Genomic DNA, 24673 nt, shown 5'->3' on the forward strand with positions numbered 1-24673 from the left:
TTCCCACTTTAGAAGGCAGGGGATGATCACCAAAGAGCCAAATACTAGTATGTAGTCATTCTTTATTCCCCAGAAAGAGGCAGCTCTTTTGATTGCTGACGTCTGCTCAGTTTAGGGTTGAGAATTTCTAATTTGCTTCTTTCTAACTAGACTTTTATTTTGCTTTGGTACAATTTAATTCCACCAATTCAAGAACTGGAAGTCCCTGAACTATTTTCAGGACCCCCTCCCTCCTATATCTTGACTTAGATCAATAGTGCTGTCCCATCAGGCAGCTAAGCTAGGATATTTTTGAGATCTTAATTTGCTAGCCTTGAGTATCAAAGAAGGGCTAAATTTTTATCCATCTTAGAAGGATGACCTTTGGCTTGTCATTTTCAGTAGGCAGGAGATGAGTTCCCAAGAGAGAGAAACAAAAGAAAGGGGGAGCATATCTCACCTAGTGATGATGGTATTCATTTTAATCATGAGTTGTACTTACTTCCTTCAAGGCAATACTCTAGCACATAGCCATCTAAACCTGCAGCACCGATCTGATCTGGGGGCCGCCACTTCATTGTGACAGTGGTGTCAGTTACATTGTCAACAGCCAGAAGTGTAGGGGGGCTGGTTACAGCTTCAAAGATAAAAGAGACAGAAAAAGAAGAAATTATTAACTGCAGAGTTTATGGCACCAGGAATGGTAATAAAATGAGCTAGGATACAAATAAAAATATACACAGAAGACCCACATCTTAATAAAATTAAATTTAGACTCCTCAAGCATATGCTGTGTGCAAAGATCTGCTAGACATGGAAACATTTTATTTTTAAAAATATATTTTTACTAAAGGCCTGATGCACAAAATTTGTGCATGCTCTGGGGGGGGGGGTGTCCCTCAGCTCAGCCTGTGCCCTCTCGCAGTCCAGGAGCCCTTGGAGGATGTCCGACTGATGACTTAGGCCCGCTCCCCATGGGAGTTGGACATCCTTAGTGCTGCCACAGAGGCAGGAGAGGCCACAGCCACTAGGCTCGCCAGCCATAAGCCCGGCTTCCGGCTGAGCAGCATTCCCCCTGTGGGAGTGAACTGACTACCAGGGGGCAGCTTCTGCATTGAGCTGGATTGAGCAGAAACTGGCTTTCCGACATCCCCCGAGGGGTCCTGGATTGTGAGAGGGCACAGGCCAGGGAGGGATGCGGGAGGTTGGCCAGTCAGGGAGGGACCATGGGAGTGCTCCAGGGCATGTCTGGTCCATCTCGCTCAGTCCGGATCAGCCGGATCCCACAGCAAGCTAACCTACCGGTTGGAGCATCTGCCACAGCCACTAGGCTCACCAGCCATAAGCCCGGCTTCCGGCTGAGCAGCATTCCCCCTGTGGGAGTGAACTGACTACCAGGGGGCAGCTTCTGCATTGAGCTGGATTGAGCAGAAACTGGCTTTCCGACATCCCCCGAGGGGTCCTGGATTGTGAGAGGGCACAGGCCAGGGAGGGATGCGGGAGGTTGGCCAGTCAGGGAGGGACCATGGGAGTGCTCCAGGGCATGTCTGGTCCATCTCGCTCAGTCCGGATCAGCCGGATCCCACAGCAAGCTAACCTACCGGTTGGAGCATCTGCCCCCTGGTGGTCAGTGCATGTCATAGGCAAGCAGTTGAGCGGCTTTAGCATATCAATAGCATATTATGCTTTGATTGGTTGAACGGATGAGCAAACACTTAGCATATTAGGCTTTTATTATATAGGACTGATTTCAAAGAGGAAGGGAAATGGAGAGAGAGAGATAGAAACATCAAAGGTGAGAGAAAATCATTGATCGGCTGCCTCATACATGCCCCACACTGGGGATTGAGCTCACAACCCAGGCATGACCTCCTGGTTCACAGGTCAATGCTTAACCACTGAGCAACACTGGCTGGGCAACATGGAAATATTTTAAAATGCTGCCACATGTTTCCTCCAATTTGGGAGGTTAGTGTGGAGGCCCTAGGAAGTTAGGAAAAAGTCAAAATTTGGAATCTAATGATCTAGAATACATTTCCCATAACTCTCTAAATTGCAAACTCTTGTATTAAGTCTTTCTATTGAAAAAAAAATTCACTACCATAAAATAGCGAAGGCCTCACCTTCTGTTTCTTTGTCTTTGCTGAACTGGCTTTTTTTGGTTCAATAGATAACACTTAAGATGTGCTTGTAAAGCAAAGACTAGTTCTGAAGCGCATTTTGTTGAATGATCTCAATCTGTTGTAGTTACAGTGTTTACACAAGGTGCTGGGTTATACCTTCAGAAGGACAAATGGTGTGTGGTCATGTGTCAGTGAGTTCAGCAACATGTTTTCAGTGGGGAGCAGAAACTGGAGCCACCCACAGCTGTCATTGGAATTCTGGTCATGAATTTCAGGGCCAACATTAGGAAGACATTCAACTCTACAAATTTCTTAGTCAGAAAACTCCTAACCACCTCCAACCTCCTGCTCACCCACCACTCTAAGAAGCCTCCAGATCGGCTCCCGTGGGAGGTCGGAAGGAAGCCGTCATAATCTGGGGTAATGATTTCCAGGACAAGAACACATCTCTCCTGACTTACCCAAAGGAACGAATGGCTTGGAGGGCATACTGGGCTTGGAGATGCCGATGGCATTGACGGCAAAGATACGGACCTCGTAGGCCACGCCTTCAATCATTTTTTTGGGCTCAAAAGTTGTTTCTTTGCAGAGCTCAAAGTTCAGCCTCATCCACCTGGAGCTTTGCTTCTTTTTCCTCTCAATAAAGTATCCTACAGATGACATAAAATAGAAACGTAAGTTTTTTCCCCTTGGTCTCTAAAACTATACTTGGTCAGATATTAGAAGTTCTTCAATTTTCCAATATTCTCTGCACTCTAAGTCAATGTATGTCATTTTTAAACCACCTTATTTCATCAGTTGTTTGAGATTATAGGGAATAATAGTATTAACAGCATAGGAGAAAGAAAAATAACAGGACTAGAAAAAAATTAGAATTGTACTAAGAAGAAAAGAGAAAAATAGATAATAAATATGTAGGTCATACCAACTTATAGAGTTGGTATAGGTGAGCAATAGATTTAGCCCAAACTATATGAAGGGGAAATGACCAGTTTTTTGAGTAAGTAGAAAAGAGTTTTTGTTCCATAGGGAAAGCAAATTCTCTAAGTATTTAACTCTAAAATAAATTTCCCCACAGACACAATTCTACAAAACTAGACATTTACTTACTAGAATGGTTTAAAGTTAGACTCACAGTGTTTCAATATAATTAAATATTATGTCAAATATAAATGTCAACCAAAAAAACAACACACAATCATACAATATCCATCAGGGCTATTAAAACCCTTGAATACGTACAGAGCATCCTAAAATACAGTATTTCATTTTGAAAAGATATGTAAAGACAGTATAATAAATTTTCTTCTAAATGCCAAATTTTTAATGTACTCTGTACTGACGTGCATTCAGGACACCACTCCAGGGGCAGTTCCACAGACTGACCAGCATGCAGTTACCTAAGATTGGGGACCCTCCATCGTAGGCAGGAGGCTCCCAGTTCATGATGCACCAATCATCTCCCACGTCTGTCACATTCGGTGCCACTGGAGGATCAGGGATGTCTGTAGCAAGCAAAAACATAGAATAAAATAAGAGAGAGAACATGTGCAAAGAAAAATGTTAATTGGAAAAATGTGCTTTTTGGTGATAATCAAAGCAGCGTTATTTCTGAGAACTTTTGCAAGTTTACTGAAATGCACTTGGTAACTAATTTGGGCAAAAACTCATGCTTCATCTGAGATAAGAGAAGGTAAGCCAAATAAAAATAAAAAATAAGAGTCCTTTAAAGTAGTGTCACAACTTAGAGAACAAGCCCCACATGGAACCCAAGGCTTTTGTTCTTTACCTGGAGAATAGTAACTAAGTAATGTCCAATGTGATTTTGTTTTCTTTCTTTTTTTTAACTACAAAGTGAACTTCCAGCAGAACTGAATCCAGGACGGTTTATTGTGAATTTTACAATAGTTGGAAGATTCAAGATGTTCACTGATAAAAATCCCAGTAAAAACGATAAGTCACCATGTCTTGTAAATATAGTTCAGTGCCTGATAAAATGACCTTAGTTTATGGTCAATTTGAAATATGTTTACAGGACATCAGAAGTGCAATAAAGAATTCATGAAACCTAGAATCACCAATAATCTGCTAGACTCATTTCACTTGGATTCAGGCTCAGGAAAAATGTCATTGAAGGACCAAGATGACCATCACTTAGATGGTCATTGAAGGACCAAGACAGATCTTACTCCTCTATAATGATTGTGATGTGGGAAATTATTTAACATTTGTTTCAGTAACTTTAGAGGATACCGAAAGGGAATATGACTATGAAAAGCTACTGACCAGCACCCAGAATGGCTGTCTCAGTTACTCATTCCTGCAGTATGTCCTCTATGCCACACACACACACACACACACACACACAGAGGAAGGAAGGAAAAAGAAAAGGAAAGAAGTGTCAAGATAGAGAAAGACAGTGATTTATAAAATATAGCCAAACTATGTTTCTCTTTGTTGTCTACTCAGAAATTTTGAGAGAATCAAGAGCTGACAGTGTACTCATGATCTAGACATGCCAACTTGTCTATAAGTTTACTGATCCAGTGGACTTACCCACAGTTTATATATATATACTGATTTCAGAGAGAAGAAGGGAGTGGGAGAGAGAGATTGAAACATCAATGATGAGAGAGAATCATTGATCGGCTGCCCCCTGCACTCTCCCGTCTGGGGGTTGAGCCCAAAACCCAGGCATGTGACCCTGACCAGAATCAAACCCGGGACCCTTTAGTCCACAGGCCAATGCCCTACCCACTGAGCCAAACTGGATAGGAGGACTTACCCACAACTTTAATCTTGATGCTGGCATGTGCTTCCCCAGCTTCATTTTTCAGATTTATGTTGTAAACACCAGAATCATCTCTTTCAGCGACGTCAATAACCAGCGTGCTGCTGTCAGGGTAAGATTCTGCCCTTATCCGGCCACTGCCCTCCATGATGGCCTACGGAGGAGAGAAATAGAATGTGGCATGACCTATACACCAACAAGGACTACACTGGAGTGCCGTATAACCCAAGCTGGACAAGGTACTAATGCCCAAAATACACATTCTTAGTTTAATCTTCCATCAACGCTAAGGACAACGGTATATTCCCACTTCACGCATGAGAAAACTGAGGCCCATGGCCACATGGCTAAGAAGCAGTAGAATTGGGATTTGACTCCAAAGCCCACCAACCATTAATTCACCAAAGAAAAAGTTGGAGGACTAAAAATATGAGTACAGAGTGTTATTCTAGGAGACAAGTCTCTGCATATAAAATCTGAAATAGTTAAATTCATTTCAAGAACTAAATAATGATTTTTTCCATCTTTCAGAGGTCTTGATATTTTAAAAATATTGAAAAGGTTTGAAGGTCACAATGCCAATTTTTCATAAAGTTAATTGAGTATTGATTTTTCCCTTCCAAGAGGACACAAGAGAATGGACATCTCATTCCCAAAGTGAAGTTGAGCAGTCTATAATGTTTTTCTTTTTTTCTTCTCCTCCGCTTTCTTTCCCACCTTTCTTTCCATTTCTCTTAAACCATAACTTTAAAGCAGCATTACACTTTTTTCACTAATAAAATATATTTATTATTGTTCTGACCAAAGTGCAATAATTTTTAAATCTTCTTAAACAAGTAACTATGAAATAATATTCAAGAAAAATAAAATACAAATGGGAAGTTTAACCATTAGATTTCTTATACTTTATACTAAACTTATATTTAGTCTAGAAAACAAACCAAAAAAGCCCCAAACCACTTCACCATAAATCTAGTTTGCTGAGAGATATTAGAAAAGGCTATTGGATTTTGTCAAATGTTTTTGTCAAATGTTTTTGAGATGATCATACTTTTTCCCCTTAGTTTATTAAAATGGTAAATTATATTAGTTGATTTTCAAGTGTTAAACAACCTTTGCATTCTTGGGATAAACTCTACTTTGTCATAATGTAGCATTCCTTTTCTATATCTTTGGATTCAATTTGCTAAATTTCATGTAGAACTTTTTCATCTATGTTCATGAGTGATATTGGTCTGTAGTTTTCTCTTCTTATAATGTTGTTGTTTTTTTCTGATTTTGCTATAAGAGTAATACTGGCCTTCAAGAGTGAATTGAGAAATACTATTCTCTCTTCTACAGTTTTCTGGAAGAGTTTGTGCAGAATTGGTATTATTTCTTTATTTAAGTGTTTGGTAGAACTCTCTATAAAGCCATCTAGACTTGGGATTTTCTTTGTGACAAGTTTTTAACTACAAATTCCATTTCTTTTATAGATAGAAGGCTATTCCGTACTGATTTAGCAGCATTTCATAAATTCTGATATGTGGTGTGTTCATAAATATTTTCTAATTTTATTTATGATTACTTCTTTAATTTATGAATTCTTCAGAAAAATGTTCCTTGATTTCCAAATATTTGGAAAATTTCCAGATATCTTTCTGTTATTCCTTTCTAATTAATTCCATTGTAGTCAGAGAACATACCTTGCATAACTTAAATCCTTTAACATTACTGAGACTTTTTTATGGTTTATCTTGGTAAATTTCCTTATAATAAATGTGCTTATTAACATAATGCCCATTCTTGGTATTCAATGGAGTGTCCTATCAATGTCGATTAGTTGAAGATGGTTGATAGTATTCTTTGAATCTTCTGTATACTTTAATGATTGCCTGTCTTCTTGTTCTATGAACTATTGAGAGAAGAATATTGAAATCTCTAATTTATATATTTCTCTTTGCAATTTTATATCTTGCTTTCCCCCCCTATTTGTCCCATATGTTCTTCATGCTTCTTTCCTGCCTTTCTTTTGAATTAATGTTTTGGTGATTGCATTTTATGTCCTTTGTTGGCTTATTAGCTATAAATCATTTTTTATTTTAGTAGGTCTTTTAGGGTTTATAGTATACATCCCTAACTTTTCATGGTCTACCTTTACATAATGTTATAATAGTTCATGTATAGCAAAGAAAAGAAACTTACAATAGCATACTTCCATTTTATTTCTACTGATCCTTACTTCAATTTCTCCCCACTTGACCTTATGTTTTTATTGTCATAAATTCTACTTACACCTATGATTATAGGCCACACAGTGCATTGTTATTATTTTTCAGTCAATTATCTTTTTAAGAGATTTAAATATTTTAAAACCTCTTATGGGTTTATCTATTAAATGTAGTTACCATTCCTGATGCTCTTTGTTCCTTTGTGAAAATGTTTCATCTGATAACCTTTTCCTTCTAACTTAAGGATTTCTTTTAGCATTTCTTATAGTTCAGGTTTACTGCTGATGATTTTTTCAGATTTTATATATCTGAAAATCATTTTATTTTGTTTTCATTTCTGAAAAGTATTTCTGTTGAGTATAGAATTCTAGGTTGACAGTCTTTTTCTTTAAAGATGTTGCCCACTGTATTCTCACTTGCCTTGCTTCCAGAGAAATCTGAAGTAATCCTTGCCTATGTTCCTGTGTATTAAATGTGACTTTTTCCTCTACTTTTAAGGTTTTCTCCTACTCACAAGCTTAGAGCAATTTAATTATGTTGAGTCTTGGAGTCATTTTCTTAATGCTCCTTGTGCTTGGTTTTTATTGAGCTTCTTGTATCTGCATTTATAATTTTTGCCAAATTTGGAAACATTTTGACTACTATTTCTTTAAATAGTTTTCTGACCCCCTCTTTCAAGACTCCAATTGCACTACTTGAAGTTGTTCCATGGCTCAATGATACTTTTTTTTCTTCTAGAAAATAGAAAAGGAGGAAATACTCACCAACTCTTTGATGATGATGATAATGATGATGATGAAGAAGAAGAAATTAGTTTTAGGTTTACTCCAAAATTGAACAGATAGTCCAGATAGTTCTCATATAACCCATCCCTATATTTGGAGGGGCACAACCTTTCCCACTATTAACACCCCATGTCAGAGCAGCACATTTGTTACAGTAACACATTATTATCACTTAAAGTCCATAATTTACATTAGGGTTCACTCTTGGTATTGTACATTCCTGGGTTTTGACAAATCTATAATGATACATATCCAAAACTATAAAATAATATGGAGTAGTTTTGCTGCCCATACGACATCCTATATAATAAAAGCCTAATATGCTAAGCATCCGGTCATCTGGTTGGCCGTTCAACCCATCAAAGTGTAATATGCTAATGATATGCTAAAGCCACTCAACTGCTCACTATGACGTGCATTGAGCACCAGGAGGCAGATGCTCTGACCGGTAGGTTAGCTTGCTGCTAGTGTCCAGCTGATGGGGACTGAGCGAGATGGGCCGGACATTCCCTGGAGCCCTCCCATGGTCCCTCCCCGGCTGACCAACCTCCTGCATCCTTCCTTGGCCCTGATCCTGTACCAGTGGGGTCCCTCAGCCTGGCCTGTGCCCTCTCACCATCTGAGCTGAGGGGACCTCCCCCCTCTAAGTGCACAAATTTCGTGCACCTGGCATCTAGTTTTATATAGGAATCCACAGGGTCACATATGAGCTGATACTAGTCTACCACTACAACCTTATTATTCTCTTCCTCACGCTACCCCAGTCACACTGGCTTTCTTTTTATTCTTCCGACACATCAAGTTCATTCTCTCCTTTTTTCCTTTGCACTTGCATTGACTTCACCTGAAAATCTTTCTTCTTTGATCTTCACATAATGGGTTCCTTGTTGTCATTCAAAGAGGCTTTTGTCATTCACAACACAGTCACTTGTTAATTATATCAGCCTATTTTTGTTTAATTTTCATAGCACTTATTACTATGCAAAATAATTTTATCCATCTATTTATTTAAATAATTCATTGCCTCTTTCTCCTCCATCCCATTCCCTGATATTCATTAGAATGAAATATATAATCTTGTTCACTGCACATAAAAGTATGCCAGGTCACATAGAAGGTAGTCATATATATGAAAGGTAAATGAATAATTATTACATTTGTCTGAGAATCACTGATCTTTCTTTATCAAAAGAATTACTCTGTTGCTATACCCCTGTACATTTATTTGCTTCTTCTTTCATCTAACTAATGGAGGTCAGGAAGTGGGGTGGGCAGTGTGTGTGTGTGTGTGTGTGTGTGTGTGTGTGTATAGAACAAACCTTATCTGCTCGGCTCCAAATAACTTTAGGAGGAGGTTCTCCACTGATGGGAATCTCAAGACGAAGCTTGTTCCCTGCAATTACTGTTACTGTATTGTCAGCATCAAGACCATCCAGGTTGATTTTAGGAGGATCTGGAATATTAAACATGGCCTTTGTTATCAGACAGTCATTCCCATGTGAATATCTGGGCTAGTACTTGGCTAGTGTTAAACATTGGTAGTAATCAATATTTTATCTCTCCAAAAAGAACATAAGAGGAGTCAGTGTAAAGGAGGCACCTTTCAAAACTACTTCATAGTAAGATTTCTTAAGAATCAACCAAATGGGAGTGTATAACAGTTCGTTTATTTTTTTCTTTAAACATCACATAGTTTTGAATATGTTACAATTCCAAGGTATGAAACAACAAAAATAAAAAAACAGGACGTTGCAAAGGTTACTTTTATCTACTCACCAATAACATGAACTTTGGCAGACAAAGTTTCAGGGTAGTCATCTGGTGTGAACACATATTCCCCTTCATCCTCAATGAGAGCATTGTCTATCACTAATTTGTGGATTCTAAGGAAACGAGAAAACCATATTTCTAAGACTTTGCAAAGATTTAGACTGTATCTGACCCAAACTGAGGAGACACCTGGCTTTTATCTGATTAACTTGTTTAGTGCAGCTTAGAGAGAGACAAATGTGAAGTCTTAATTTTCCTATGTATTGGTCCATATTTATATCTACTTTAGACTATATGGAGTTATCTCTACAAATATAACTTACTTATTAAGCAAGAACCTCTTATTTGTTATTTATCTCATGGCATTAAAAAGGCTAAAAGAAAATATCTCACCTATACCATACTTTAAGATTCAAGAAATTATTAAGAATAACCTTGACTTTGGCTTTATATACCAAACCTAAGAGTAATACTTCTTAACTTTATTGAGGTCATGAGCCAGTGAAAATCTGATGGCCACTACGGATCTTCTTGCTGGAGAAAAACAGGTGTTTTTATACACAGAGAATTTGCTTACAATTTCAGAGGACTTATGAGGGCCCTTAAAGTTCATTCATGATATCGTTAGGATCCATGGATCTAGGTCTGAGAGCCCATGCCTTAGGTTTTTTTTGCTAGGTTCTAGGATATTATGCCCCCCCCCAAAAAAAAATTATGGAAAGGTCATGTGACACTTATTGGTTAGGGACAGTTAATCCAATTTGACCAGTTCCTCAACTAGAATTCAGTATCATTCTTCTAACCTCGTGTTTAGATAGAAAGAATCAGTCAGTGGGTTTTGAATAGACAAAGCACCATATTGTAAGGTGCAGACCCAGGATTACAGGTAGGACATGATGTATAACAGAGAAGTCATATGCTCCTGCTATTCGGCAGCAGTGAATCAGAAATAGATTCTTTCCCTTGGACGTCTCTTCAAACATTCTTGCCAATGTGTAATTTAGGAAGGGGAGAAAGTAAAGATGGGGACCAGCCTTCACTTCAGGGTTGCCTAGCTTACTTACTTTCCTTTGTGTACAACCTTTACGCGGTCACTCTCCTGAACAGGTAGCCCATTTTTAGTCCATTTTCCTGTAATGTTTTCAGAGACTTCACACTTCAAGCAGATTTCTTTTCCAAGTTTTGCAGTCTGATCACTTAGAGGTGCCAATATCTTCAGAGGCTTCACTACAAAAATAATAGACAGTTATCAGTGCCAAACCCAAACATGGTGTCATTTCACAACAGTATGGCCAGTTTTGTTATTAAGGATTGCTTTGAAAATGAGAATTTGTTCCAATGCAATTAATATATTAAGGGGGCAATTGTAGCATAACACCAACTTCATGTTTGATTGCATACAATTTCATTCATGAGAAAGATTAGGTGAATTTAAAAAACTGCACCCAGCTGAGCTGAGCCAGGTAGGACTGTACAAAACACCCCCCACATTCCCACACACACATCTACCAGCTGCCTCAGTTCACCCATGTGATGTGAGCCACATCCATGCATAACTGAGATTACCACTATCCAATAGCTCACAAGCTGCAACACTTTTGACACCATTTCCATAAGCAAATGTCATTTCCTTTTTAAGGTAAAGCACCATATATATTGTTCTATTTATAAACCACTTAACATGTGTAAAACTGCTAATATTTTTATTAGGTTCTTTTTGGTTTTTTTGTAAGATTTGTTGCTGACAAAAATTTTGAGTGTTGTGTCTATAACCTCGTTCCCTCCCCCTAGTCCTTTGGTTTTTATTTCATGACTTTGGATAGCACAATGATTTTCAGAAATACATATCTTGCATTGTAACAGAACTGACTGTACTTGCTTTAAATGTATACAAATATCAGATAAGGATCTGCTTATGGTTAATAAGCCTTTTTGATATTAAATTAAAATGGCCATCACTCCAGGAAACATAGGAGTGTAATGAAATTACTTTTGAATAATTCGGTGATCATATAAATTGCAACTGGACTAAGAAAGCAGTAAGGGAGTAGGATTTCTGCTCTGTGTGTATTATCAATCTTCTTGCGAAATCTGCTATTTTAATTTTCATAGCTAACTGAAAGGGACAGACTGCCACTGAGAACTAATAGTGGACATTTAGGGGAAGTACATTAATTCTCTCATGCCTCTGAAGCATATGAGCAAATTAGGTCTTCAGTGTTCTCAATTGAGGCCTATTAGTTGAGTAACTCATCTCAAATGTAATTGCAGAATGTTGAGTGTTTATTTAATGAACAGATGGCAAGTTCACCTATGGATGAAGCAAACATGATCAAGAGTTGATATCATGTCTAACTATTTATCATCTGTTATGTGATTTGGAGATGAAAATATTTCTTAACCACGGGTAACTTCTCTGGCAGGTGGTCTTAATCCTTCCCTCTCCTTAAGGGTGCTTTACTATGAACTTGAATAGTTGGTTCTTTTCTCAGAGACCCCGGTTGATAGGACATAGACACACAGCTAGAATGGAACTTAATTTTATGTATTTAAAATTGCCACAGGTAAAAATCAAATAGATGGAAACTTTTCTAAAATGGAATTAACAAATGCAACACCACTGGTAAGCCAACAAGGAAGACATCCAAGGAAGTCTCACTTACAGCCAACAGTAAGTTTAGCGGATGATTGTCCTCCTGTTGTCATTGCAGAATATTCTGCACTGTCAGCCTTGGTTGCTCCTTCTATGATCAAAGTGTGTTTTTTGCCCTCAATTTTGACTTTGTATCTTGATTTTGGACCAGGGATGATCTCTTCACCATTCTTAAACCTGGGTTAAAATAGATTAAATTTTTTTTATAAATGACCCTTCAAGAGATGGGCCTTACTGGCCTTGTTTTCCCCATATCCCAGTGTTTTGTAGAATATCTGTCAGGACACCAAATATTCAAGAACTATTTAATGAATTAAAGCATGTATAAATCAATCTATCAATAAATTATTATTATGGCAAATGTCTGAAGAACTACATGAAAAGACTATAAGCTCCCTCTTTCTATTCAAGATCAAACAGATGAATATACAAGAGCAGATATTACCCATGTTTGGGCCTTTGTCGTACACTAGTGAGAATAATGGCTTAATACATTTGATGAATCTAGATTAGAATGAACAATTGACTCTGTGCCAATTACTACAGACTCTGGCCATGTAATTTACTATACTTCTCAACAAAGCATTTTAATTTAGGATTAAATTAAATATTTCCATCTGACCAAAAAAATGTTTTATTTTTTTAAGTAATTGGTGATTCCTAGTCTAAAATATTTTTCTGAGGTACTATAACAATAAAATGCTTAGGAATAAAATTTTTAAAAAGTATATATTCCATGTAAGTTGCCAGCATGGTATAGTGAGAGGAAGCATGGTATAGAGGTGAAGAGCATCTATTGTCTTTGGGGTTGAACAGACCTGGCAACCTTGAACCTACTTTTCCTACATCCTTACCAATACAGCTTTTCAGATCTTTTTCAGTTTCATAGGAAAAAAACAAAACAGTATCTTAGTATAGTTTTAGTTACCATTTATACTAACACAAATGAGACTGGAATTCTTTTCATATCTGTAAAAATAATTTCCTATTGTCCAAACTATGAAGGTACTTTTTTGTGTGTCTATTAAAAATGAACAGACCTCATTAAAGATATTTACCATTTTACATTTGCATCATCTTCAGACACTTCACATTCTAATTCCACTCTCTCCCCACAGTAAGCATTTGTATCTTCCAGCTGCTTGGTCACCATAATTGGAGGCTCTAGGGTGAAAACAAGAGAGAATCAGAATCATTAAATGTCCCAAATTTGCCTCACAACCCCAAACTTATTCACCGATGAAAAACCAGAAATAGGAAAGTATACCACAGAGCTATGGTTAGTCTGATGGTGGTAGATAGGAGGTGGGGGTCTTTATGACTTTTCTTAGCAAAATAAATAGCTGACAACCCTGAGTAAATTTTCCCAAAACTCATCAAATCAAATAAATTATTGTTCTAGAGAGCAGACAAAATGTATCAAACATCATTTTGCTGTGGGGGACGGGGAGGATGGACAAATAAGATACCAGGTGATAGACATTTCTGATGAAGGAGAACCTTTGAGACTGAAATTCTTCGATTCTGGCTCTAGATGGGTGATAGAGATTGCAGAATTGTCTTGAGCAGGGGTCTCACAAAAATAAAAATAAGTGGTGGCTGGCTTCACTGACACCTTCTGGCTCTTTTCACAATGTCTTAGGAAATGATACTCTTTAGAGCTCTCAGTGCCAACCACTGATGCTCCTTTAGCTGTGAAGCTGGGTTCAAGAGAAATCTATTTTTTTTATCAGCTGAGCATGTGAGATGAGGATTATTCTGTAGACTTCATTGGGTTTCAGAAGGTACAACTAGAATAATTATTTTATAAAATACTGCTCGCTTGAGTCAAAACCTATAGGCATTTGTCCTCAGCAGTTTTTTCTCTCCTTGGCTTTTCTAGTCTTCAATGAAACTGAAGATTAGTTAGGACATACATTAACTGCCAGGGTAGAGTAGCTTCAATACAGAGCCATTGAGCGTCCAAACTAAACTATCTCTAGAGATGCTACTTAGTTCTGTTGTGGAGCTCAAGACCTTACCTCATCACTTTCACTTTATTTACTACCCCCAGCAGACAGCCATAGCTCTTGATGACTACAGTAAGAGATTTCACTTTACCTCTCACAAAGAGCTCAGTGGAACATTTCTCATCGCCAGCCGTCACATAATACTCCGAATCATCTGTTAGCCCGCAGTTATTGATAAACATAATTCTTTCACATCCTTTATGTTCAAAGATGTATCTATTTTAAATAGGAAGAAGATAAACAGAGTCTATAAACCTGATTTTATGCTTTTCTTTCTTGCCAGAAAACTTGGCTTATAATTTGGTAATGCTTGAAAGACAGGGATATAATTTTGATCTGCCATTTATGAAGCATATCTTAAGTAGTTTAATGAACAGCAAACATGAAACCATTTTTATCTTCATAATGCATAATATGCATATTTATATACTAATATTTAATTTCAGTCATTTTCTTCTATATAAGGTTTTTATTTCCAATATAAATCAGTGTTCACATATTTTCTATTTAATATTTTTAACCCATTTTTGGAAAATAGGGTTGTCTGAGGTTGTCAGAGAGATTGTCAACTCTATACATTTTTTAAATGACCAATTTATCTACTTTGTAGAGGGACAGAGCCTTGATCTTATTCACTGATTCATTGATTCCACTTCTTGCCTAGTCCAGTGACACAGACTTTTGGGGCAAATAAATGATTACACAATTTAAACAATAATATGAACTTAATCGTTAATATAGACAGTAATTCTATAGAATGTAATATTCTCTTAAATGAGCTTAAGAACTAGGGTTATCAGATCACAGTTTCCATCTATTAAGAAAGAACTTGGGTATTTGGAAACAAAAAAACTAAAAGCCAAGGAGACTGCCCAATTTCATTATCTATGATTTGGATTATGGATGAGTGTAGTAGGGCATTAAAACAGACTACAGAAAAACATTTTATTTGGGAAATTCTCAAATTGAAGATTTTGAGGATAAAACACTAAACATTTTCTAGACTAAGATAACCAAGTAAAATTATGTTTTTGGTGAATTCAGGCCACCTTCAAGAGGTTTTTATCGGGTACAAACTATCATCACAGGCACTCTGTAGGCATGACCACATTAAGAAATCAGAAGCCACCTAATTGTTCTACAGAAGTGACAAATTTTTAGCATTAAAGTCTTTTATAGACATGCATGTGAATCCTATTAACTTAAAAAATATATTGGAGTTGAAAATCTCTCGGGCTGACAAGGATCTCTGTAAATCAGTTTCATAATAGACCAGCGATACCATCAGACATCAGGGATTAGTCTGTCTTCTTCATTTGGGCGAGGGCCAAGCAATAATAAAACACAGGCTTTGGATGCTACTCTGGAAAAACAAAACTTATGTACTTATAAATTGGGACACCCAGCTGGTATATCAAATATGTATTTCAAAATTTTTCAAACTTTTATTTTAAAAAATTGAGAGAAGTTTGGTAACACCCTGATATAATCACATATAACTTATAGTGACAAAAACCATAATTGGGAGTCATCTGAAATAGTTTGCATAGAATTAAATCTAAAACAAGGTTTAATTCATACAGCGCTGTAATTTTAATGGTTCCAAAATACATGAAAAGTTTTTATTCTCCCTCTACATAATTTTGCTTTGTAAAGGTTAAGTAAAAAGTGCTGTTATTCATAGAAAATTAAGTCAAACTACTGTTTGATTGATATAGTTATCACTGATTATTGGTAAAGTTCACTTACTTTGTACTGGGTCGAATTTCTTGACCATTTTTATACCATTTCACCTCCAACTTTGGATCTGCCAATTCCACAACAAACCTTACCCTGCCTCCTTTATCAACCTGATATGCAGGATCAAGAATTTTTGCAAAAGCTAGTAGAGAGAAGAAGCAAAACTATGTTAATATGCATATATGTATGCTATGAATTTAAATAGTCAATATATGTATGAGAACCCAAAACAAAATGAAAAATTAAGACTCAAAGAAGAAAAAAATTAGAAACCTAACAAATTACCCTTTATATTTTAGAATTCTGGGCTTACTTACATACAATAAAATGGTTTATAAAGTTTAAAGAGAATCCACATGTTTTTGGAAGAAACATAAGAAAGGAATTACTGAGAAGGCTTTAAAAATGATTGTCCTAATCCTTCAGGGGATGTATGATATAAAGCACCCAATTGAATTTGAAGAATATGCTTATCCTCCTAGTATACTAGCAATTACTGTCAGGATTATTGGTATTTCCTTTGTATGTCTTCTATGTCACAGATAGTTTTTTTTTAAATCTAGAATCTGTGAAATAAATTCAATGACTCATAAGACTACATTGAATGCCTTTGACTAATTGAAATAGGCTTATCAGATATTTTTGTACTGTGGATACTTGCCCAAATAGTGGCACATTAAAAACTCCTCTTACATATGTAGTTAGGAACTCAGGGTTTCAACAAAATTTAAATAACATAGAACATAGTGGCCCTTTAAAATATTGTCTTTGAAAGGTCCTAAACAAAGGTAGTTGACCTTTTTAAAAGTTCATATGTTTTATGATTTTAAAGATAGTAATTCTCATTTAAACAGTTTGTGAAATACCTTTAAGTGTGCAATGCCTCACGAAGTTTCACACTTGCATTTCCATCATTCCAACTTTATTATACTACTTCTCAAACAAGCTCATGTCCTCATATTTTAGCAAGATAAAATACATATTAGCTTTTAAAAAAAAGTTGTCTATCACATACCTCGAGACATCAATTCAGAGTTAAGTGACAAGTACAAGGAAGGCGGGTGTGTCAGACACCGCTCAGAAATAAAACTTCAGGAGCCCGAGAGAGTGAAGTCTGAGAATGGCCGAGTTGGTAAACAAAACAGAAACAAAACACTTGTATATTTCTATGGGGCCATTTCTCAACCAATTTACACGGAGAAATAAAGGGCAGATTTTAAAAAGGAGGTGGTGAGATTCTTTAAATTCCATTTGGACATTAACAAACAATAAACAAGAATTGGATTGATATGTTAACCTGCTGTGTCATAAACCATAACTGACGATGACCAAGTATAGGAAACTATGAAGAGCTAATGATCAATTTAAAACATATTTCTTTTCTTTTTCTTTTTTTTAGTTTAAATGTCAATGTCTTACAGTATTTTTTAAAGGGTATTTAAAAACCACACGAACTGCATCCACTTTAGGTCACCAGGGAGCAGCATCGCTATTTCACAAGATACGATGATAACCTTATTGGCTGTGAGAAGTGAATTTACAAGAATCTGATGGTAAAAGAGACATCGAATCTCCTCTGCCTAAACAAGAGTGAAGGATTAGAGAGTGGGGGAGATGTGGAGGCTGGAGGAAGGGGCCACTGAAAGATTGTCAGTGACATTGGGAATATTTAATACTCTATTACAGCGGTGCTCAACCTGTGGGTCGCGACCCCTTTGGGGGTCGAACAACCCTTTCACAGGGGTCGCCTAAGACCATCGGAAAACACATATATAATTACATATTGTTTTTGTGATTAATCACTATGCTTTAATTATGTTCAATTTGTAACAATGAAAATACATCCTGCATTATCAGATATTTACATTACAATTCATAACAGTAGCAAAATTACAGTTATGAAGTAGCAACGAAAATAATTTTATGGTTGGGGGTCACCACAACATGAGGAACTGTACTAAAGGGTCGCGGCATTAGGAAGGTTGGGAACCACTGCTCTATTATATGCAGTAGGTGGCAGTATTTTAATGTAATCCTTCTGTTAACCTTACACCTTCAGTAGCTTGTCTACTACCTACAGAGTCAGTGCTGTGCAGGGCAGTGGACAAGTTCACCTGGAGCCAAAGGTCATCAAGAGTATGGGGGGGGAGGGTTGGGGATTAATGGGGGGATGAGGACACATTTGTAATACCTTAACCAATAAAGAAATTAAAAAACAAAACAAAAAAACAAACAAAGGTAATCAAGAGAAGCGTTTGCTCCTACAAAACCCACCCCAGCCAGTCTCACCCCAAACCCAGGGCGGGGGAGGGAGGGTCTCGGGCGGGGTTTCCCCCGGGGCCACGCCCCCGAGCGGGCTCACCTGCGCTCTTCTTCTCCACCCTGCGCATGCGCTTGAGCCGCTTGAGCATCCCGCGCAGGTCGGTGATGCCGTACTGGAAGGCGATCTTCTCGTACTCGTTGGGGTTCGCATTCTTCAGCAGCTCCCACACGTCTATCTCGGGTTCCTCGTCCTGCTGCTGCTTCACCTCCCTAACCGGGGAGAACCGTTGCTTAGTTGAGCGGCTGCTCGCTGGCCCTTAACGACCGACCGGGAAGGGTTTTCCGGTTCAGTGTTGAAAGCTCTGTTTAGTGTCTGAGCATTTAGGCTGAGAAGAAGTCTAGGCTTTGCTTGAAGTCGCAGGGAAGCTTCCAGATAGTTAAAGATCAGATAGGTGCACGTATAGGAACACTGGTTTTCCTAGTGCATAGCACGTGGGCGGGGAGGGGGGGAGGGAGGATTGGAGGCTATTAGGAAATAGCCTGAAGGTATTTTCACTTATTTTTCAACTTGAAAAGTCTAGATGGTGAGATTTGAGGAACTTAAGACCAGTATTCATCTAGGATATGGTTATTGAAAAAAGTAGATTAAGAACTAGAAGTTTTAAATATTGGTCTATGAGGGGAAAAGGCTCTCTACCTTCATTGGGTGTGCACGCCCTACCTATCTATTTATATATGAAGACAGTACACATATAGTACACACACCTTTGGATTTTGCAAATAGTGTGTTTCTTACCATATTAGTAAATGTGTATGCTAATCATTTTTTGCTATTTTTTAATGCAAAAAATATTTGAAATTGCCACATTTTATTTTATTTTTTGGTTGGTTGTTTTTTTGTCTGATTTTTGTGGATACATATGATTTTGAAAAGAATTGTTTTCTAAATTGGCAGGGGAAGGAGAACGAGGCCAATTATTTTTTTTTCATTTTAAAGTACGATCTTGAAATTTTTAGGACAGCTTTGGTATGAGTTATAAAGATATAAATGTTAAACCCTAAAGCAAATGGTTAAGAGTTACATGAACAAGGGAATAGTAACTTCTTAGTGTAATTGTCAAAATTATGACTCAAAACTTTGATTACTGACTAAAGAACATATAGAACATGTAAAGAACATATACAACTAAAGAATATTTGATTTAAAGTATATTTGCCCTTGTTTTAAAACCAAAAAATGAAACAAAAACTCAGGAATAAACAATCTTTAGGAAAAGATCCTTAGGGTAAATGCAAAATATAATTTAAATGGATTTCCTTCATTGGCTAAATCATCCTGATTTTGTTGACATTTAATTGACTTTTTATCAGATTAATTAGGGAATGTTACAGTGACTACTTACTGTGAATAATGCTGGTTTGGATATGATTTTCCAGGAAAACTGGTCAACACATCTTAAACATCAGTGTGAAAACAGACTCATGCTATCATGTTAGCAAATGATGGATTACATATGTTTGCATTGTCACATGAATCACACTTGTTTCCGTGTCTTGAGGAAATGCTGGATTGCAATTATGGGAACGGGAGGAGAATACAAATATTAACATAGAGTTTAGGGTGATGTTAGGCAAGGATGACTTCTGAATATCTAATTTCCATTGTCATGTAAGTCATTTTACCTAGAGGCAGAGGATGCTGAGGCTAATCTGGGAAGTGGAAGGGAGTGGGGGTCACTGGTCCATCAGTAGCCTTTGTGGAAAGGACTAGAAAACACTCTTAGAAAAGTGTGCCTCTTAAAAACACAAGTATTGTGTTCACTCACTGAAATAACAACACCCTCTAATTAACCTGGGGACATTGAAATGTTTGGGAAATGTACTGATGTTGGAATATTAGTAATAATTTGCCAGATCTACTAAATCTACTGCCTGAAAGCACTCTAAATTTCAAATATGTCTTTTAAATATTTTGTAGGAAGTTTGGAAGAATTGCAATTAAAATGCATATGTACATATGTATATATTCCCTGTGAATATTCCCTCAATCCACTTTATTAATGCTCTATTTTTCTCGCATTCCAGCCTCAATATAGTCCCCAAACTGTAAAATTGTGCTGTGATACATTGTGTTAAATTTGTATTTCAGCCAAGAAGACTTAGATACATATACATTTCAAGTATTCTCCTGACACTGGCGAAAGGATTTAAAGATAGCAAGCTAAATTAAAATAGCTAAAAAGAGGCACAAGTGAAACACTGAGGCATGCCTAGATCCGTGAGGTGAATATTTATATGATGGAAGCCAGTAATAAAGATCATTTTCCATGTGATTTCTTAAGTGTTGTTGGTACTAATAGATTCATAAAACCAATCCTCACTATGTTTTTCCATTAAAACACCAAAATATACCTCACTCTGCCACATTCTTAATTTTATCAAATTTTGTGTGCAAACATCGATGACCTCTTGCCTGTTCCTTCCTTTTCTCTCTGTCACTTAACTGAATCCCAAATTGCAAGATTGAAATACTCCTCATTTTGTACTGGATTGTGAGATCAAGGCTCCTATCTGTAGCATTTCCTTAACTCATCCAGAACATATCTTTTCTTAACATGTGTGGCTGCAGATGGCCCTACTTGCATGGCTGCATTAATTTATAGTAGGGAGAAAAATTCACATTTCTATAGGCACTCCTGATTCCTTTCCAAGCACTGGGATTAACCTATATAACATTCACAGTACTTTCATCTACATCAAAATTTCTATAACTTGATGATCCTAGGGAAGTACAAAGCAGTTATAGAAATTTCATGTAGAATAAAACTTTCAAGTATTTATATAGGTCAAAACCCATAACAAGATGCTACCTAAAAGATTTACTCAGGGCAGGGATATCTTTTGTTGTATGGAGATGTTGGTTATAATGATATATATTCAGATAGGGGTTTTGCCATAACTCTTAGAGTAGATATGGTAACCAAGTGTCATTACCACAATGAAAACATATGCAATTCACAAATTAGTAGAAAAACACAATGATTTGTAAAGTTATGTTGATGGATTAGTATAGTATATTAAATGAATATATTCTTATGTTAACAACAATCTATTTATGAGTCAAAATCATAATTAGGGGATGTAAAGAAAATGAGACATGTTGGCTGCCCATATGTCCTAGTAATTTTTTTCCTTTGTCATTTTCGCCATGAGATGATTTCTTTTACTCTGCAAACTGGTAGACCTAGTCTGTTCTTTTTCCTTTTATCTTTTTACCCAGAGTATGACAATTAATAATCTACTGTATCATGTTTTGATTGACTGGTTGATATGAATATGTATATATTTTGTTTACAAATATAAACACTTCAAGGGAAAATGTCACATTTTTGGTGGAAGTGAATATTCAACACCTACTGTGAGCCATGCCTTTTACATTTAATTCTCACAGTAATTCTATTAAGTAGTTTTTATTCTCCACATTTACATATATGGAAACCAAGTCTCAGAGAGGACATATAATTTGACCAAAGTCATGCAATCAGTAAATGGTAGAGTTGAAACTCAAATCCATGTTTTTAGCACTATTCTCTCCCTCCCACAAATATGTATTCTTCCCTTTCTGTGTACTAGGCACTGGGAGACACTGGATTTTTTTCCCCTCACATCACCTGTAGCATTATATTCTATACATACAATGAAAACCATATTTTGCTGGTTGAGTAAATATTTGCAGGGGGAAAAAACCTTTCTTGTCTTCATAAAGTGTCAATTTGTGTTATAAACTGAAGCATTAATTTGAAGTGTCCAAAGAAGGAAAGATGATTTGATACTGCCAATGTATATTGATTGGCTAATATCCATTGGTAGTTAATAAATTGCACCTTTTAATATTTCTGTTCTCAACCTAAATGTTTAGAGCTGGGGTGAATTTTTCATTCATTGGAACTTGAATAAAGGCATCAAACTAAACTGAGATATCCCAGTTATTTTTTTTTAATAATCTGCTGTCAAGCATATTTGTACTCGTGTTCCTTTAACAACCATAGCAAGCACTAAAAGGTCTAAAAAGTTAACCTAAAAAGTTAAATGAAAACTGATATCAATATTATATATCATCAATTTAGAGTTGTAGATTTACTGTTAACTTACAAATTTAGAAGATAAACACAATCAATTTCTTCTTGTTTCTTCACTAAATATCTGGATATGTTTAATTTTATATATAACAAATATAATATTGCATATGATATAATTATATATGCAACTGTATAGACAGAAATCATATAAAATGATTATATGCTATACATCCATAATGAAGTTGTCCAAATTTCATTATAAGAGTGAACAATGTTAACAGGATGTGATAATGCTAAATATTTATTTCTATTTTACTACCATATTTTATTTCTTTTTAAATGAACATTTTTTGACATTTTAAACATCTCTGAAAGAAAGATGTATCTTATAATAAAAAATATGTCATACTAAACTATTAGGAGCAATTTCTTTTGCTCAGTGATTTGTAAAATACAGGTATATCTTAAAATGGATGGTGTCTTAGATTTGATGAAATACAGTAAATCATAAATGCTATATTAAAGTAGGTGTGCCTTCAAAATATATATATGTATTTTATATACATATGTGTATATCATATATATATGTGTATATTATATATATATATATACACACACACACACACCTCATAGACTTCTACCAAAATTGTAAAATTGATTTTTCAGTCAAATATCTAAGGCAGGAGAATGGAAGCTTTATTCCGGCATCATAGGGAATCATGGTTGAAATGAGAGAAATTAGAGGTTTTTAGAGAGGTTTTTAGGTATTTAAATCTTCTGTCTCAATTTTCAATCTCTTCATCCCCGACTAAGAAAATATCCAAAGACTCATAAAACATATAAGAAGAAAATATAACAGCATCAGCTAAAACCTTAAACAGATTAGTATGCTAAAACCTTGAACAGATTAGTACGCAGTTGTTTCTCTGTCTCTTTCTTAGTTGACTCTGTTATGTTCTATAAGCAAAACACGTTTTAAGAAATAAGAAATTCTTTGAAACACATCTACTTTAAACTTGACTTCTCTGAGTGGGTATCTAAAAATTTCCAGGCCACAGCTCCTCACTCCATCACTTGGTTCTCACCTACGTTTCAGGAGACCACTAAAGTCAAGTTCCCCTGCATCCTCTTGACCTTCTCCACTGTCATTAACGAAAGAAAAGCAAACCTGGGTTTAGTGCTGGGACACATACACAACAGTTTCCCCCAAACACTCTACGTACAATGTATATGCAATTTTGTACCAGCACACAAGTCCCGGGACTAAATCAACACAAACTATTCCTTTTCACACAAGTGACATTGAAAACTTTTTGGAGCATGTAACTTGTGGAAAAGTAAACATGAAGAGACACAGTTTTGTAGATTGCATATATAAAGCGGCTTAGATTTGTGTTAAAATGGAGTAACACAAATGCGATGAAGCCAAACAACAGAAAGTACTTTGTTTTTGCAAGTGGGAGGGTCTGGAAACATACCCGTGTGAAAAGCAAAGGACTTTTGCTGATCTCTGTCACTTGTGTCACACAGAGATTGGCTTGGAGGACGAAGTGTACCAGCGCCAAATATATAAGTGCAAAGCTTATATTCGAAGGTGACCTCTTTGTGTCCATCAATAGATGAATCAGATAATGTGATACCAACATAACATAAGAATGGAGCTAGTGCAAAGCTTTTTAAAAGATACATTCCTGCCCTAGCCAGTTTGGCTCAATGCATAGAGCATCAGCCTGAGGACCAAAGGGTCTCGGGTTCCGTTCTGTACCTTGGTTGCAGGCTCCTACCCAGCCCGGGCCCTGGTCCGGGTGTGGGCAGGAGGCAACTGATGTTTCTCTCACATCAATGTTTCGCTCTTTCTTTCCCTCTCTCTTCCACTTTCTCTAAGAATCAGTGGAAAAATATCCTTGGGTGAGGATTTAAAAAAATTAAAATTAAAAAAATAAATAAAAGTTGCATTTCTTTCTGTTTTAAAGGGAAATATGTATAAGCTTTTCATTTTCTTTTAAAATGAATTTTTCAAAAATTTGCCTTTGAAATGTTGGTGAGCCTTCTACAGGATTTTTTTAAAAGTGATTTCTATAGAGAAATGCATCTTAAAGTAGACATGCAACCATCTTTGACTTCTTATAAACTCTAAATAGAAGCTATGGAGCTTACACTTAAATGGCACTATATACTCACTTGCATGTTTAATTTTTTAATAAAGATTTTGTTTCCTGCTCTTTACAAATGTTAGCTATGGTTCCTAAGGGGAGTCTGTGGGTGGAAAAAC

The 24673-nt window shown here is 36.5% G+C and overlaps 1 protein-coding gene across 1 annotated transcript in view; it reads right to left on the bottom strand.

Moving 5' to 3' along the window:
* The window catches only part of MYBPC1 (myosin binding protein C, slow type), a gene marked incomplete at its 5' end in the record, with an annotated part of 79924 nt that overhangs the window by 45012 nt on the left and 10239 nt on the right, over positions 1-24673 (bottom strand). Inside the window, 13 exons of the mRNA XM_015567582.1 lie at positions 482-616; positions 2564-2752; positions 3503-3607; positions 4888-5047; positions 9208-9341; positions 9665-9771; positions 10723-10885; positions 12322-12488; positions 13370-13475; positions 14412-14536; positions 16070-16202; positions 18423-18592; positions 23487-23543. Of these exons, the coding sequence (XP_015423068.1) occupies positions 482-616; positions 2564-2752; positions 3503-3607; positions 4888-5047; positions 9208-9341; positions 9665-9771; positions 10723-10885; positions 12322-12488; positions 13370-13475; positions 14412-14536; positions 16070-16202; positions 18423-18592; positions 23487-23543 (1751 nt within the window). The remainder of the gene's footprint in view (positions 1-481; positions 617-2563; positions 2753-3502; positions 3608-4887; positions 5048-9207; positions 9342-9664; positions 9772-10722; positions 10886-12321; positions 12489-13369; positions 13476-14411; positions 14537-16069; positions 16203-18422; positions 18593-23486; positions 23544-24673) is intronic.

This window comes from Myotis davidii, unplaced genomic scaffold (assembly GCF_000327345.1).
Source record: "Myotis davidii unplaced genomic scaffold, ASM32734v1 scaffold120, whole genome shotgun sequence".
NCBI classification, from domain to species: Eukaryota; Metazoa; Chordata; class Mammalia; order Chiroptera; family Vespertilionidae; genus Myotis; species Myotis davidii.